Genomic DNA, 15,509 nt, shown 5'->3' on the forward strand with positions numbered 1-15,509 from the left:
CCAGAAACTCTTTCATCATCTCTTTGCTACGCTATATTTTAACTAGGAATGTTTTTCTATTCAACAGTCAGTTGTATCTCCAATGCCAGTGTTGCTAAGGGATCAAAATGGCACCTTCATATGCAAATCTGTATCTAGGAAGAATAGGAAAGCCAACTTTTTACATCAACTCCAGCTAGATACCGTTACCACATTTTGGCCTGGTAGCGCTATATTGATGACATCCTGATCCTTTGGACAAGCTCATCTGACTTGCTTGTAGAATTTTTTGAAACACTATAATCCAATTCCTTCAATTTAAAGTTCACTTTGGACTACAACGCAAAGTCCCTACCATTTTTGGATGTCTATTTGACTGTTGATAACGACTACATCTTCAGAAAGAGCACTGTGGGTAATACCATTTAACACGCCACAAGGGCCCATCTATCAGCACTGATCAAATAGCATACCATATAGTGAATTTCTTAGGCTCAGAAGAAAATGTTCAGCAGACTTGGAATTTAAGAAGAAAGCAAAAGCTTTACAGTTAAGATGATTGGATCGAGGATATTTTTTTAAAATTCTTAAGCATGCATATTAACAAGCAAAACACCTTGTCAGAGAGAAACTCCTATTCAAAGAACCGAGTACAACACAGAAGACTCTTCCTACAGAATTAATCACAAGATTTACCCGATGCAATGCAAATGAATTAGAGACAGTTAGTAAACATTGGTTCATTCTAACTTCAGACCCCACAGGTAATAGATTTATTAAACCTAAACCCCAAATACTTTTAGGAAATCTCCTTCCCTAAGAGTTCATTTAGACTCCAGCCATTGTTCAACGGATCATGACCTATTACCCACATCATTAGTACGGGGTACGTTCCGTTGCAGTATCTGTACCCAATATGAATGGATCTAAGAAGCACAAAGCATTATTCTACCCAAATAGAACTGCCCATAGACCTAAACATTTTCTCAACTGTACTACCAAAGTGGTTACCTATCTAATCACATGTGAATGTGACGCATTCTATGCCGGAAAAATGTGGGAAAAACCAAAATGGCTCTAAAGAAACACATGAACATTTCTATTCAATCACACTTTGCAAAATTATACCACCTGTAGGCTACCATGTAGCCAGGAGACACAACTATGACCAAAATGTTAAAAAATTCTTTGCCCTGGAACATATTCCACATAATCCCAGGGGAGCAAATCTAGACATCAAACTCCTTCAAGCTGAAAAATAAATAGATCTTTAACTTAAAACTATGTTTAAATGTGATTAGGATAGAACAACAGTTTATAAATGAATGTTGCTTTTCTGTGTTATTTCTTTCCCTGGCTTTCATTTGCTGTGATAATATGTATTTATGGTTAAAATGTCACATTATGATAAGTATAGATTGTATTTAAACAGTACACAATTTATCTCATGATAGAAAGCACATGCATGTTCCGCTCATATGTACTATAAGTGAGCTGTGCTTTCCATATCTAACAAGATCATCTTTATACTCCCTTTGAACATCTTGTGAAATGTTGTTATTTGCTACTTGTATCTGTACATGTCACTAATATCTTTATTGTGTCTTTATGTATCCATATATCTTTATGTACCCATAAGAGCACTTTGTCTCTTTAACTGTCTACTGAGTTAAATGATATTATCACTACTCCACGGATGGCTGCCTGACTTGCGGGGGACCATGTGCCAGTACCCCCGGCACATACACCTCACTTTAGCTGATTATAAGTTCCCCCCATATGTAGACAGCATCGAGCGCTCATATACACTTCCCCGCAATCTTCCGATCCGAACTTTCGCCACCGAGGGACGGGGTTGAATCGAGCAACACACTCCTCCTTGGGCGGACACTGAATTCATGAATGGGATGCATCATTGGACCCATGAAACATACCTAGTTTACAATAGTGTGGACGTTGTGCACTCCCACACCCAACGCAGCAAGCAGGATTAGCATGGACTTGCATGTCACACATAAATACAAACTTCGGTCCTGCTCTCGCCAGCAACACTAGAAAAAACTCTCTGAACGGAATCCACAAAGGGAAATTCTTCCACCCTTACTCCCTCTGCATTTCTTCAGTGAACCTGACTATTTTTGAGATAAAAGATTAACTTGAATTTTTCAGCACAGCCAAACTCAACTACCATCAACAATATAAGTGTTAACTTGGAAAGGTAACCCCCTAAATCCCAAGTAAGACTCATTACTATTCAGCTTACCTTACTCTTTGCTTGAATAAATAATATTTATTATTCCCTTTATAATCTATTTTGACAGGCTAGCAGGCCGTCACTACTTTACATATTCAATCACTACTTTGCAGCAGTCAAGTAAAGTAATATACAAAGATTATGTATTGTATATTATATTAGAAATGTATATACTTTTCATTCATATTGAAATGTCACTTTCTTGATATTCATACAGATGGTCTTGTAAAAACTACTCCATTGCAGACTTTGTCTTGTGTTACCAACTTTATTACCTAACCAAGTAAGTGTACCTCTCAGATAAATTTATATACTTTTTCAATTTATATTGAAATGTAATTTTCTAGATATTCATACAGATGATCTTGTAAAAACTACTCCATTGCAGACTTAGTAAGTTACCACCCTAAACTTAATCAAGTAAGTGTACCACTCAGATAAGAAAAAAATTGTAACCATAGCACAGTATGCAAATAATACTTTATTACTAACTCATATATTAATACTTTTTATCAGCTAAAGTATTACGGTTATCAAACGTACCCCTGAGGAAGCCTCTCAAGGCGAAACGCGTCAGATGTTTTAACCAAGAATTTTGAACATTCCAATACGATGAACATTTTTAACTACCAGCAACTAGCAAATGTCTGTTATTATAGTGTGAAATCACCTTATTATTTGTATGGACAGTGTTTCTCTTAACCACCAGTAAGGAACATCTGTCCACTATGTCATCATTATATGCAAGCTCTGTATATATGTGTATATATGTTTTGAACTATTACCATATGTAATATACTGTATTGTACTGATGCAAAACTTTGTATTATACCCTGCATTATTTAGACTAAACACATACTTCAGCCACAAAAAAACCCTGCTTTCCACCCTCTTAATTTTAATCATGCTCTGTATGGAGATTTCACATTTTTTGAATTCTATATTGATATGGAAATTCCAATTCTCAAGGTGTTCTTTGGAGTTTTACCTGAAAATTAGGAAATTTCAAATGTGTGATGTCTCCAACAGGCCACCTAATGCAGTGTATTTCAACTTACCCAGTGTTTTTTTGATGAATGTAAGTTGTAAGACTTTTTGAGGCATTGATCACAGTATAATTAACATTGGGGAACAAAAAAACGTTTTATTTTAAATTTAAGTGTTTCTGGTTTTATGCTATGTATTTCTTGTGAGCAAACTCACAACACAAATAATTTCGTATTTTATCATTTTGCATTTGGGAGCATTTGTACACAAAAAAAAAATGTTTTTCATTTTGTCTTTAATTCTCTGTTACCCTCTGAAAAAATTTTCGAGGGCAGGTTGAAAGTAACAGTAGAGAAAGAAGGCACAGACATAAAGAAAAAACATTGCCAGAAGTTCTAACATTTCCTTCATCTTAATCTCCAAAAATGTGTTATGCCCCTGTTGGAAAGGTGTCTCATCACTTCCTTTTCTGACAACAGTCATAAAAACACAATTGAGATTATTTTCAGTACCTTCTGTGAATAAAACTTATACATTTGTGCACATTCACACACTTTTAAAGAAAAATGTACTTACATTAGATGCAACAAACTGTTCCACCTCATTGTGATATGTGTCAAATAGCAGGGACAGAGCCTGTCTAGAAAAAAAAAAAACCTTTATAAACTACCTTCTGCAAATGTTGTTACTAGCACAGTTGTAATAGTACTGTAAGCTACAAACTTTATGTGGGAAAAATGCAGAACATGAAAGTATTTTGAAAATATTCAGTTTTAAGGGTCACATTAATGGTAACCATCATGTTTAGATGTAAACATTTTTTTTCCATCTTCTACCTGCTGATAGTCTGCTTGATAGGTCTTTCCTGGAGATGAATGTGATGATTCAGAGTAGAGGGGCTCTGGATGTCACTGGCCTGTAAAGGTAATTTACATATAATATATAATATTATTAATATTATGAATTGATACAATGCCTACTTACTTTTACTGTGCCCTTGAATACATTTTTGGGGTATCATCTCCTGAATTTTTCTCCCCAGAATTTTCTCCCTGGATACCCATACCCATACATATCAGTCATCTCAAAGTCCCTGTATAGTTTTTCAGAGCTTTGAGTTGTTTATCAAAAGTTTTGATTATCTCTTCCAGCTGTCCTCAACACTGACCTCCTTTTTACAAAGCTCTGCCTTACTATATAGGTACAAGCAACACTATTCTACTACACTATTTTGCTGTGGGTAGACAGTAGGCAAACTAAGGTTACATAAGCAGACTTGTTTTTTTGTCAGATCCCACCTTGCTGCATTACGGGAAAGTGTAACATCTTACAGTAGCTCGATGTATATCAACATAAAACACAGAGAACTATGTTAAAGATAGTAAACAAAAAAAGTGAAAAGTGGGGGTCTACCACAATGTCTATATCTATGTACAAATGTAAAATACAAACTATATGGATCTAAAGACACTGTAATTCATTATATGCACAAAAAGCCTGAACTGCAGACAAACAGGTAAATACACAGTTTCAATTTCTATAGGCTTTCAGTTTTACCTGACAAAGGATTTGTACTTCTGCCAAATCAATCTACATAATTATACAGCCCCATTTACACAGCACAAACTTATCTGGCAGGGCAGTAATCCTGATTTCTCTTTGATGTAATTTAGAAAGACTTACAGGTTCTGTCCCTTTCCAACCTGTTATTGGACAGGGAAAAGAAAAGAAGCAGACTGATTAGCCAATTTCTCTTGTCAGCATGTTTTTTCTGAAAACATCTGCACAAAGCATACCGGTAGCCTCCTAATACTGACCCTTAGCATACCGGTAGCCTCCTAATACTGACCCTTTCCTAGTCAGTTCTCTGAGGTACAGGGGATAGCAAGAGGCTGATTCTAGGTCAAATGTAGGAACTTTCACTGCTTGCATTTAAATAAATACATGTCAAGTTGCACTAATGAATTCAGACCTGCATTTGTTTGCGATTTCTACATTTCCAGAAAGTCTAAGTTTAAATCATTTGCTACACATGATGTACTAGATCTTCATGTACTGTGTGCCTATGTGATACAGCATACCTATAAAATGAAATATCCAAAAGGTGAAAGTAACTTACTGTCCTTGCAAGATCTGCCCGAACATCCTCTTTTTTAATCAACTGCAGCCGGATATCGGTGTTAAATTTTCTGCAATGCTGAATGTATTCATGACTTCCTAGTGGCTGGTTACTTACATATGAAAAAAACAGTGCAACAAATCAGAAAGCATGTAAATCAAGTATTAAAGTTAAATATTTTCAAATACAAAAAAATGGTAGAGGAAGTGAAACAAGAAGTTTTTAGGTAGACAAGGATTTAATAAGTATATTATAGTACTTGGGTAGTGGGTGGTCCTTTGAAAGACGATAATAAACAAGTACCTTGTATGCAACAAAAATTTAGAAAGCACCAATGAACACAGAATTTCTTATTGACAAACCACAGGACAGTTTGAAACTGTTTACAAAACAGAGAGCAGGCACTATGTGGAATATTGCCTGTGTCACAACACAGGAAAGTTAGCGGGAGCTTAAACAGCTAAAGGCATGGCTTATGTCCTGGTGTTAAAGGGAAGAATTTGGGATTTTTGAGCACTGGGCTGACATTTCATTGGGGTGCAACCTTTATGCCAGAGATGGTTTGCACCTAAATGGAAGGGGGTCTGCTGTGCTTAGGAAAAGTTTTATGGGAATGGTGGAAAAATATTAAAAATAGGACAGAGGGGCTGGGACTGTCAAATAAGGAGGCAGAAAGGTCAGACAGGGGTCAGTCACCAGTGGAGGGTGGATGGCAGATAGTTGGGGGGAGGGTTAAGGATAAATAGGTTTCCCACGTTACACACAAACATTGTAGTGCGCAGTGCTAATTGTATTGTAAAACAAAAGGATTTGGCAAACACTGCTGGTAAATGCAGCAATAGTTTAAACAGTCTGTTCACCAAATGCTAGAAGTCTGGCAAACAAAATAGGGGAATTGGAAGCCCTATTGAATGAAGAGCATTATGACTTGTAGGTATTGCTGAATCTTGACTTTGTTCTACACATGGCTGGGTTGTTAACATTCTTGGCTATACTTTCTTTCAGAAAAATAAAAGGTAAAAACAAAAGGTGGTGGTGTCTTTTTATATGTGAGAGGTAACCTGAAAGTAAATGTGAAAGACAAGATTGTTGATGGAGCTTGTGATGATATTGTGAAATTATGGGTGGATTTGCATATGGGGATGCATGATACATATTTAATTATTGGAGCCTGCTATAGGCCCCTCAGTGCTGTGGAAGAAAAATGGAAATCAACTACTTGCACAGATAGAAAGGGCTGCACAGGTTAGGACAATGGTAGTGATGGGTGATTTTACTACCTTGACATTGACTGAGGTAATGGCACTAAAGGTACAGCAAAGGGGTGTAAATTTATGAATCTAATACAAGATCATTTTATGGTACAGTTTATAGAAGCCCCAACTAATAATATTAACCATATGGACCTAGTTTTTTCTAACAATGCACAGCTTATAACAAATGTGCATTTAAAAGAAAATCTGGGTAGCAGTGGCTGGTATTTCATTTAATCTCCTGAGCGGTTCAGTTCTGTCCGGTTTTATATGTGTAAAAGCAGTACATTGTTGTTTAATTCATTAAATTTTTTGTTTACAGTATAACATAATAGTATGAGTATAATACATTTTCAAACACAAAATTATGTCAAAATATTAAATTAAATACATTCTTTTTTAAAATTTATTTAAAAAAATAAATAAATATTATACCTAAACTATTATACTGTAAAAAATGTTTTCATAAAAGACAATGTACTGCTTTTACACATATAAATCCACTGTATTGCATTCAATACAGTTATTTTGGATTGAATGCAATACAAACAGATTTGAACGTCCACACGCACCAACGTCACTGGGAACTCCCCAGTGACTCATCGGATGCAGAGAACACTGGCCGGAGGAAGCAAGAAGACACATAGGATGATGGAGGACCTCAGCGGATCAGGTAAGGCTCTATTTATTATTACTTATCGAGTGTGGCTCGAGGTTACCGCTTTCAGCATCTTTTTTCTCCCCCGAGTCACACTCGAGGTTAGCGCTGGGGAGGTTAATGTAATGTAAACAAGAAACAAAAACAGGAAAAAAAAAAAATTTAGGAGAGCAAATTTTCTATTATTAACCACCTGGGCGGTGGTTAGAATTTTTTTTTTTATATAATGTTTTATAATTTTTTTTTTTAAAGTTTATTAATAAATTTTTAAATTTTGGACATATTTTGGTGAGTTATGTCTAAGAATTATAGCCTACAATCTAAAATAAATTTCCATGCAAAAAATGTAACGTAAAGTACGCAAATGTAATGTAAAGTATGCAAGTATGATATCAGTGCATATGCCCGTCGACGGGGGTTGTAGCGGGAAATTCAAATATTTTGTATTGGATTCAATATAAAGTCCTGTATTCAATCCAATGCAAAATAATACAAAATATATTTATGTGATTGGTTAATGTTAATGCACTTAAATTGCTCCACACTGGTGGCAGAAAATGTAGTCCATTTAGGAACAACAGAGCCCACCTGCCGCACTAAAATTTCCTTTGTCATGATAATCCAGAGTAGATCACGTAGAGAGCACCTTGTAGGCATACTTAAACAATTCCACCCAAATGTCTAGTGGATTGGCCCAGTTATTTTGTCTTGTGAAAAGTTGGCCTCAGCTGCCTTCCACTCAGTCCAACTCAGCAAAACTTTTGTCCACTCCATGTAAAATTCCTATAGCTGCTTTTCCTTACATTAACTACCCATTTCAAATCTCCCATAAAATTCTAAAAGAGTTGAAATCAAGGCATAATAAAGACCAGTTCAGAATGTTCCATTTCTTTTGGAACTGTAGTATGCTTTGAATTACTATCACATTAAAGGCCCATTAAACTTTACTTTTAGACAGATGGATAGCCTCATGTTGCTCATCCAATGGTTCTTGATACAATGCTGAATTCATAGCTAACTTGAGGACTGCAAACAGTCAATGCCTTGAATAAGCAAAGAAACACCAGGCCAAAACATTTCCTATTTGATAAATTTAAACTTTCAAAAAGCATACATGTCAAATATCACCTTTAACTGTTTGAATGAATATCTGTCTGCTCAAAGTCAAGTCAAATCCATGAGGTGTACTTAACTTTTCACATGCATGTATTATATTAGTATCTATGTATGCATGTATGTATATATGCACTGTGTCTGCTATCCTCTGGACAAGGATACTTGGATGTATGTTTTTTGGATTTTTTGATCAATGCAAGTAAGGTAAGAATTAATGGATTTTTTTGATATATTTTTTTTAACAAAATAAGATATGCAAGTAAAAAAAATCTATATGTATATGTTTTGTTCAACCTAGAATACTAACCTCTCCTATGGCCTGATGAAGCAGACCTTGTTCTGTGAAACGCACTGTTACAACATACTGAATAGATGTAAACTGTTCAAAAGGTCAATGCAATTGTGTATATATGTACTGAGGAGATAAAAACTTTGAGGCTTACTTGACAACTTGAAAGGCTTACTTGAGCATTTTAATTTTTAGGTTTGTAAAATAACTTTTTTTATATATTAGGAATAAAAACTTTTTTTGAAGTTTTGTAATAAAATATATTCAGTTTTAACGTGTTTATATGGATAAATGGAAGAGCAATGCCACAAAAAATCAAATGATTTTATAAAAAAATATATCTTTGAAAACTTTGTTTTCCTCCAAAATTATATACATACACGCTTACCTTGGACAGTTTTTTGCCAAAACTGATGTAATTCAACACGTAGATTGAGCAAGGTGCTACAATTATTGCCCAGGTATTTTGTTTCATATTTGCATTATTTCATTCAGCAGTAGCTACAGATTTTTCGGCTGCACATTGAAAATGCCTATCTCCTGTTTTTCCACATCCAAAGGTGCTCTAATGGATTGAGATCTAGTAACTGTGGAGGCCACATGAGTACAGTGAACCTATTGTCATGTTTAAGAAAACAGTTTCAGATGATTTAAGTTTTGTGATAGGGCATGTTGTTCTGTTGGAAGTAGCCTCACAATACTAAGGTAGGATGTGTCTTTTAACCTTCCTAGAAAAAAGTTGCTGAAAGCGGTAACCCCGAGTCACACTCGGGGTAGGTAAACCTATGGGAAGGTAAGTAAAAACATTGCTTACCTGATCCGCCAGGCGTCCTGCTCCGTCCATCGTCGTGATCTCTGTCCCCTTCCTCCGGCCGGCTTCTGCACCCGATAAGTCACCGAGGAGTTCCCAGTGACGTCAGTGCGTGTGTATGTTGCTGGCAAGGCGAGGCGGAAAAATCAAAATCCATTTGTATTGCATTCAATACAAAAAAACTGTATTGAATGCAAAACAATGGATTTATATGTGTAAAAATCAGTACACTGTTTTCAAGAACATTTATTTTACAGTATATATATATTAGTAAGAGTATAATATGTATTTTTTTTAAGTTAAAAAACATTTAAAAAAAAATAAATAGATTTTTTAATTTATTCAATTTATTATTTTATCATGATTTTGTGTTTCAAACTTTATTATACTCATACTATTAAAATATACTGTAAAATAAATTTTCATGAAAAACAATGTACCGCTTTTAGACATAAAAACCAGAAAGAAATTAACCGCTAAGGAGGTAAAACAACGCTGAACCAGCCAGGCCTGTTGATAAATGGCAGGATAGATCCATGCTTTCATGTTTCTGAGGCCAAATTCTGACACTATTATCCAAATGCAAAAGCAGAAATTAAGGGTAATCAGACCAATGTTTTTTGAGTCTTCTCTGATTTTAGTGAGTCTATGAAGACTGTAGCCTAAAGTGCCTGTTCAAAGCTGACCGGAGTTCCACACACTGTTTACTGAAAGGTCGCGGTAATGTGGCCTTACTATCACTTTCAACTGACCATTCTTCTCTGACAAATAACAAACACCCAGAAAACTGCCACTTATTAGACTTTTTTTTTTCTTTTTTTTAGACCTTTCTTTGTAAACCCCAGAGATAGTTGTGCAAAAAAATCAAAGAAGGTCAGCAGTTTTTAAAATATTCTAAACATCCCGTCTCAAAGCAACAACCATGCCATGTCCAAGGTCACTCAATTCACCTTTCTTTCACATTGATTTGAACTTCAGTGGAAGTTTGTCTTGATGATATCTACATGCCTAAATGAATTGCTGCCATGTAATTGGCTTATTAGATGTTTACTTTAATCTGTCTAAAAGTAAAGTTTAATGGGCCTTTAATGTGATAGTAATTGAAGAATACTACAGTTCCCGCTTGGGGGCATATAGGCCAGAGCCACGGACCACTAAAATTTTCTCGCAGACCACCAGTGGGGGACTGCTGATCTAAATAACTAAAATATGCTACTGCTCATTTTCTATATCCTACATTTATTGGTAAAGTATTTATCATGATAAATGATTTATGCACACTGGCTAAGAAGGCTGAGCAACTCAGGTTGATAATAAATGGATTCTCCAGATTGTCAGATGATCTGGGAGTGGGAGCTGGGAAGCCAGGGGATCTGGAAGCGACCCTTACAGATCCCCTGCTAAAACCAACTTATTGGGGGTCAGCAAAAGAAAAAAGCTTATTTGGCCAATGAGAAGAACAGATGGATAAAGAATTTCAGCCAGTATGGATCTGGGAGGCTATGGAAACAGAAAAATGAAAATGTTTTTTCCCGGGTAGATGCCAATTTTCAGGAACTGCCTGGCAGTCATCAGACAATCGCTCAGGCAGAGCATCATGTGCAAAGAAAAGCCATCAGTGAGATGCAGCGGTAGCATTGGAGCAAATGTTTATGATGTATTTTGTTTGTGGTTGGTAGTAGCATTTTTTTCAGACGCAATATCCAAAAGTTGTTTGCAACCCTAGTTGCCTCCGTAGACATTTATTCAAATCACTGCAAGTGAATACACTTTACAAAACATGAGACACTAGGAAACTAGGTCAGCTTACCCCCTGCCTATCTTGAAAAAAAAAAATCTGTGTTGAAATGGATGTACCCCTAAGTTCCTGAGTGTTTGGGAGTCAGAGCTCGTATTTAGCAAGATTCTATATCTGTAATATATATTGGGAATTTAACTACAAACCTCTCTCAAGATGGTACAGGAGGACACCACTCTTGTGCACTATATTTGCCTAGAGGTCCTAGTAAATAGTGCTACAATGCTGCATATCTTCTGCCAATGTCCCAGACTGAGATTAGATTAGATCCCTAAAGCTGCGTACACACTGCCAATTTTTGTCGTTGGAAAGGATCTTTCACGATCCTTTCCAACGACAAGGGAGTGCACGATGCATGAACGATGCTGTACATACAGCACCGTTCATGCTCTATGGAGAGGGGAGGGGGAGAGCGACGGAGCGGCACCCTGCTGCGCGCTCTCCCCTTCACTTTCATTACGATCGGCTGTCGTCCATCGTCCGTGGATCCGGCAGGTCGGTCGTACGGACGATGGACGACACCGACTGTACACACGGCAGATTTTCGCCCGATAATTGGCCGATGCCGATTATCGGGCAATAAAAATCTGACGTGTGTACGTAGCTTAACCCAAACATTTTTAGCCTTTTCACTCCTGCAGTTTTGGCAGTCTCCAGATACACAACAATCTGCTTCTGTGCACCTGGGATAACCAGATTTGTTTGCAACTGCGTTCATGACACATACCTTCAAACAACTATCGTGTAGCTAAAAGCAATCTTGCATCCCTCTGCATTAGAAAATACCTGCACATACGCAGAGCATAAAAATGCAAAAAAAAAAAATTTGCAAACACACATCAGGCCTTTCACACTGAAACCTATGGTAATGTCTACCACCTTACTGTACCTTCCTCTCCTATTCTCATACGTGAAAATACCAAATTGTTAATTTGTATCGCATAAGTACATTTCTACTTTATTATTCTACTTCGGTAATCTTGTACTGCGTTTCAGCCATAACCATTCTCGTTCTTTCACACTGCCAGAACATGAGCATTCTGCAATGCTTTATTAGTGTGAAGCGGGTGGGCCTCTTTCCCAAGGCCTGACTGCTTTTGGGCAAAGAAAAACACAAATGGAAACCCGCCCGCCCTCAAACAAAGCTCTGTGGCTCAAAAGACCTGCTGCTACTGGCCTGGAACTCTGCTTTCTCTCCTCAGAGTTTAGGACAGAGAGTCAATTGTATGCTCCCCTATTGGATGAGGAAAAGATGCAGAGGGAGACCTACTTTGTGATGTGCTCTCAATTCTTTCCACTTGCTCCACCTGCTCATAGCTCTGGCAATCTCACCAGTTAAAAAAAACTCATTGTGCATTTCAATAGTCTCTGCTAACTTTTATACCTTAAAGTATCCTATGACAAACAGCATTAAGAATGAAGAAGAAACCTTAACCAATTTTATACTTCCAAGTGTTTTTTTTATTTTACTATATCAATTACACTTAATAAGTCCCAACTCCTACTACATAAAGGCTTATTGCTTTCTAGGCTTATTCTAAGATGAAAAACATTTTACGATAGATTATTCCAGTCCACACTTCATCAAGGTACTTCCCTTTACCCCAAAAAAAACACTATTCAATATATTCAATATCCCTAGTATTGAAATATTCACCCCTAACCCCCACTATCTCTAAAATAACATCATCAGATAATGCTGCCACTAATTCAACCACACTCTTTCTTTGGCTCTGGATAAAGTTGCGCCTGCCACCTTCTATTACCCCCACTCTGCTACCCCTGACCTTCCTTGGCAAAACAATCACACCAAACATCTACAAAAGATTGTTTGGCAGCTGAGTGCAAGTGGAGGAAATCTGGCCTCAGGGTTGACTTCAAGAACTACAAAGCCAGGCATCAACACCTTAACACTGCACTTACTATCGCCAAGCAAAATTATTTCTCCGCTGTCATATCCTCTCAATCTTCCAACCCACACAGCCTTTTCTCAATAAACATGCCATTATTCTCCCCTCCCTACTTTCTAGCTATCATCCTATCTGCCTTCTCACATACGTTTCCAAACTTTATGAGCACATTGTCCTTACTAAAGTGGCCAACAATCTCATTAGAACTTAGTCACAAGACAACTTTTCCTTCCTCCTCCTTCTAGATCTTTTCTCTGCTTTTGACATTGTTGACCACCCCCTTCTAAACCAAATTATGAGCTCCATTGGTATCAGTGACACTACTCTCTCGGTTTGCTTTCTACCTGCCTGACTGCTCCTTTCAAGTTTCTTTCAATGGTACTTTACCCTCTCCAACTCCTGTTGGTGATCCCCAAGGGTCAGTCTTTTGACCGGTTCTCTTTTCTCTTTACACCTCCTAGTTTCATATCCTCCTTTGGTTTACAGTACTATCTGTATGCTGATGACACTCAAAATCTGTCCACCCCTGATTTGTCTCCCTCAGTCCTGGACAAGGTTTCATGATGCCTGTCAGCCATCTCATCATGGATGGCTGACTAATTTCTGAAACTCAACCTGCATAAGACAGAACTCATCATATTCCCCCCTTTAAATTCCAAATCTCTCCATCACATATTTCTAACTGTTAATAACACTACTCGTCCCTCACCTCAGGCATGTTGTCTTGGCGTAACCTTCAATTCTGCCCTCTCCCCTAGTTCCCATTTCCAAGTCCTGTCACTATCACCTGCGCAGCATCTCTAAAATCAGCGCCTACATGTCCTTAGAGACCACAAAACTCTTAGTATACACTCTTATCATCTGAACAACAGCTACATCTGGACTACTGTTAACATCCTCCTTAAGGGTATTCCACTAACCTAACTCTCTCCTCTACAATCTAATATGAATGCTACAGCCAGATTTACTCATCCTTCCAACCGCTCCTTTTATGCTGCCTCTGTTTGTAGTTCTCTTAACTGGCTTTTAGTTCACCTTAAAATCAAATTTAAGCCCCAGTGCTATGCCTTTAAATTTCTCCACAATTCTTGTCCCAGGTACCTTTCTAACTCGATAGGACACCCCAGGCCTGGATCCCAAATCAAAAGCTGCAAATAGACAGCAATACACTAATTTACAGACTTCATCCATCCAGGCCCTTTATCCTTATTTCCATCAGATGATGCCAAAAACCCTGCAAATTTGGCATCATGTATATATACACACACACAAATACATTTTCAATATCTATTTTCAAATTGATGAGGGGGATTCAGCCATTTGAAGATACCATAAGCCTAGCAGTTGCCACTTCAAAATTGAAATTTTACACTACACCAATTAAAATATTACATCCCTACAAGTGATAACATTCTTTACAAAACATGGGACTGTTAGGGCATAATACAAAGACTATGGAAAACTGTGACATACTGGGGGGGGATGAAACAAGTATAGGAGAACAGTAAAAAGGGGACGTTTACAGGGGTTACTGGAATTGTCTTTGACACAAACTAGGAGCACTTATCTGGCATGTTGCCCCCCTCACACATCCTTTTTGCCCACCAGGATATACCTTATCAACACCAGCCTGAAAAAAATATTGTGCTGGAAACACTGGCACTCAACAATGTATTGATGAACACAGAGCTGCCTTCATATGTGCCTTTTATATCTGCTTTAGGTTTGACTTTAGGTAGTGTGCAAGGTTACCTATTGCCTTAATAAGAAGGATGATTTAAAATTCCTGCAATTTTTTTGCATGATTGCCCATGACTATGAAAAAGTCAGCACATAGGATCGTGTGCTCCTACTTTGATTTCACTGGCTGCATTTTCATCTTGGGGAATGACTTAAGTATTCAAGTGGCAAAAAGTGAACAGGCATTGTAGTAACGGATTACCAGACAGCTTCCTTCTTAACAGTTTTTCTATTATTAATGGTAGGGAATTAAACTTGCATGGTAAACCACTAAGATACTCACTTCTGTAAGAACTCTTCCAAACCACAAATTTTAAGCACATAATCCGATACACAGAGATCTTCAAAATGATTACTAGTGTAGCTAAGAGTCTGGTAAATGAGCAGATCCACAGTAGAGGAACCTATAAATGGAAAAAAAAACATCTTGAAACATATTTGCTGTGGACATAAGGTGTGTTTTTTTTTTTTGTTTGTTTTTTGTTGCATACAGTAGGAATTGTTAAGGCCCAAGTTTTTTTTATTATGCTGTGAGGCTGCATCCAAATTGTTGACAAGTCTGCAAGGCATATGTCAAAACATAAAGTCTGTCATA

General features: G+C 37.2%; 1 protein-coding gene across 2 annotated transcripts in view; it reads right to left on the bottom strand.

Annotated features, from left to right (window-relative positions):
* PIK3C2B (phosphatidylinositol-4-phosphate 3-kinase catalytic subunit type 2 beta) overlaps nt 1-15,509 on the bottom strand; it is a 127,776-nt gene that overhangs the window by 85,361 nt on the left and 26,906 nt on the right. For both annotated transcript variants that reach the window (XR_011922557.1, XM_072424696.1), the window contains exons 5-8: nt 15,198-15,318; nt 5,340-5,451; nt 4,057-4,136; nt 3,797-3,860 (exon numbers count right to left, since the gene is read on the bottom strand). Coding sequence is in view for 1 of the 2 variants with exons in the window: in XM_072424696.1 (XP_072280797.1) it covers nt 3,797-3,860; nt 4,057-4,136; nt 5,340-5,451; nt 15,198-15,318 (377 nt within the window). In the remaining variant the exon portion in view is untranslated. The remainder of the gene's footprint in view (nt 1-3,796; nt 3,861-4,056; nt 4,137-5,339; nt 5,452-15,197; nt 15,319-15,509) is intronic.

The sequence above is a fragment of the Pyxicephalus adspersus genome, chromosome 1 (genome assembly GCF_032062135.1).
Source record: "Pyxicephalus adspersus chromosome 1, UCB_Pads_2.0, whole genome shotgun sequence".
Classification (NCBI taxonomy): domain Eukaryota; kingdom Metazoa; phylum Chordata; class Amphibia; order Anura; family Pyxicephalidae; genus Pyxicephalus; species Pyxicephalus adspersus.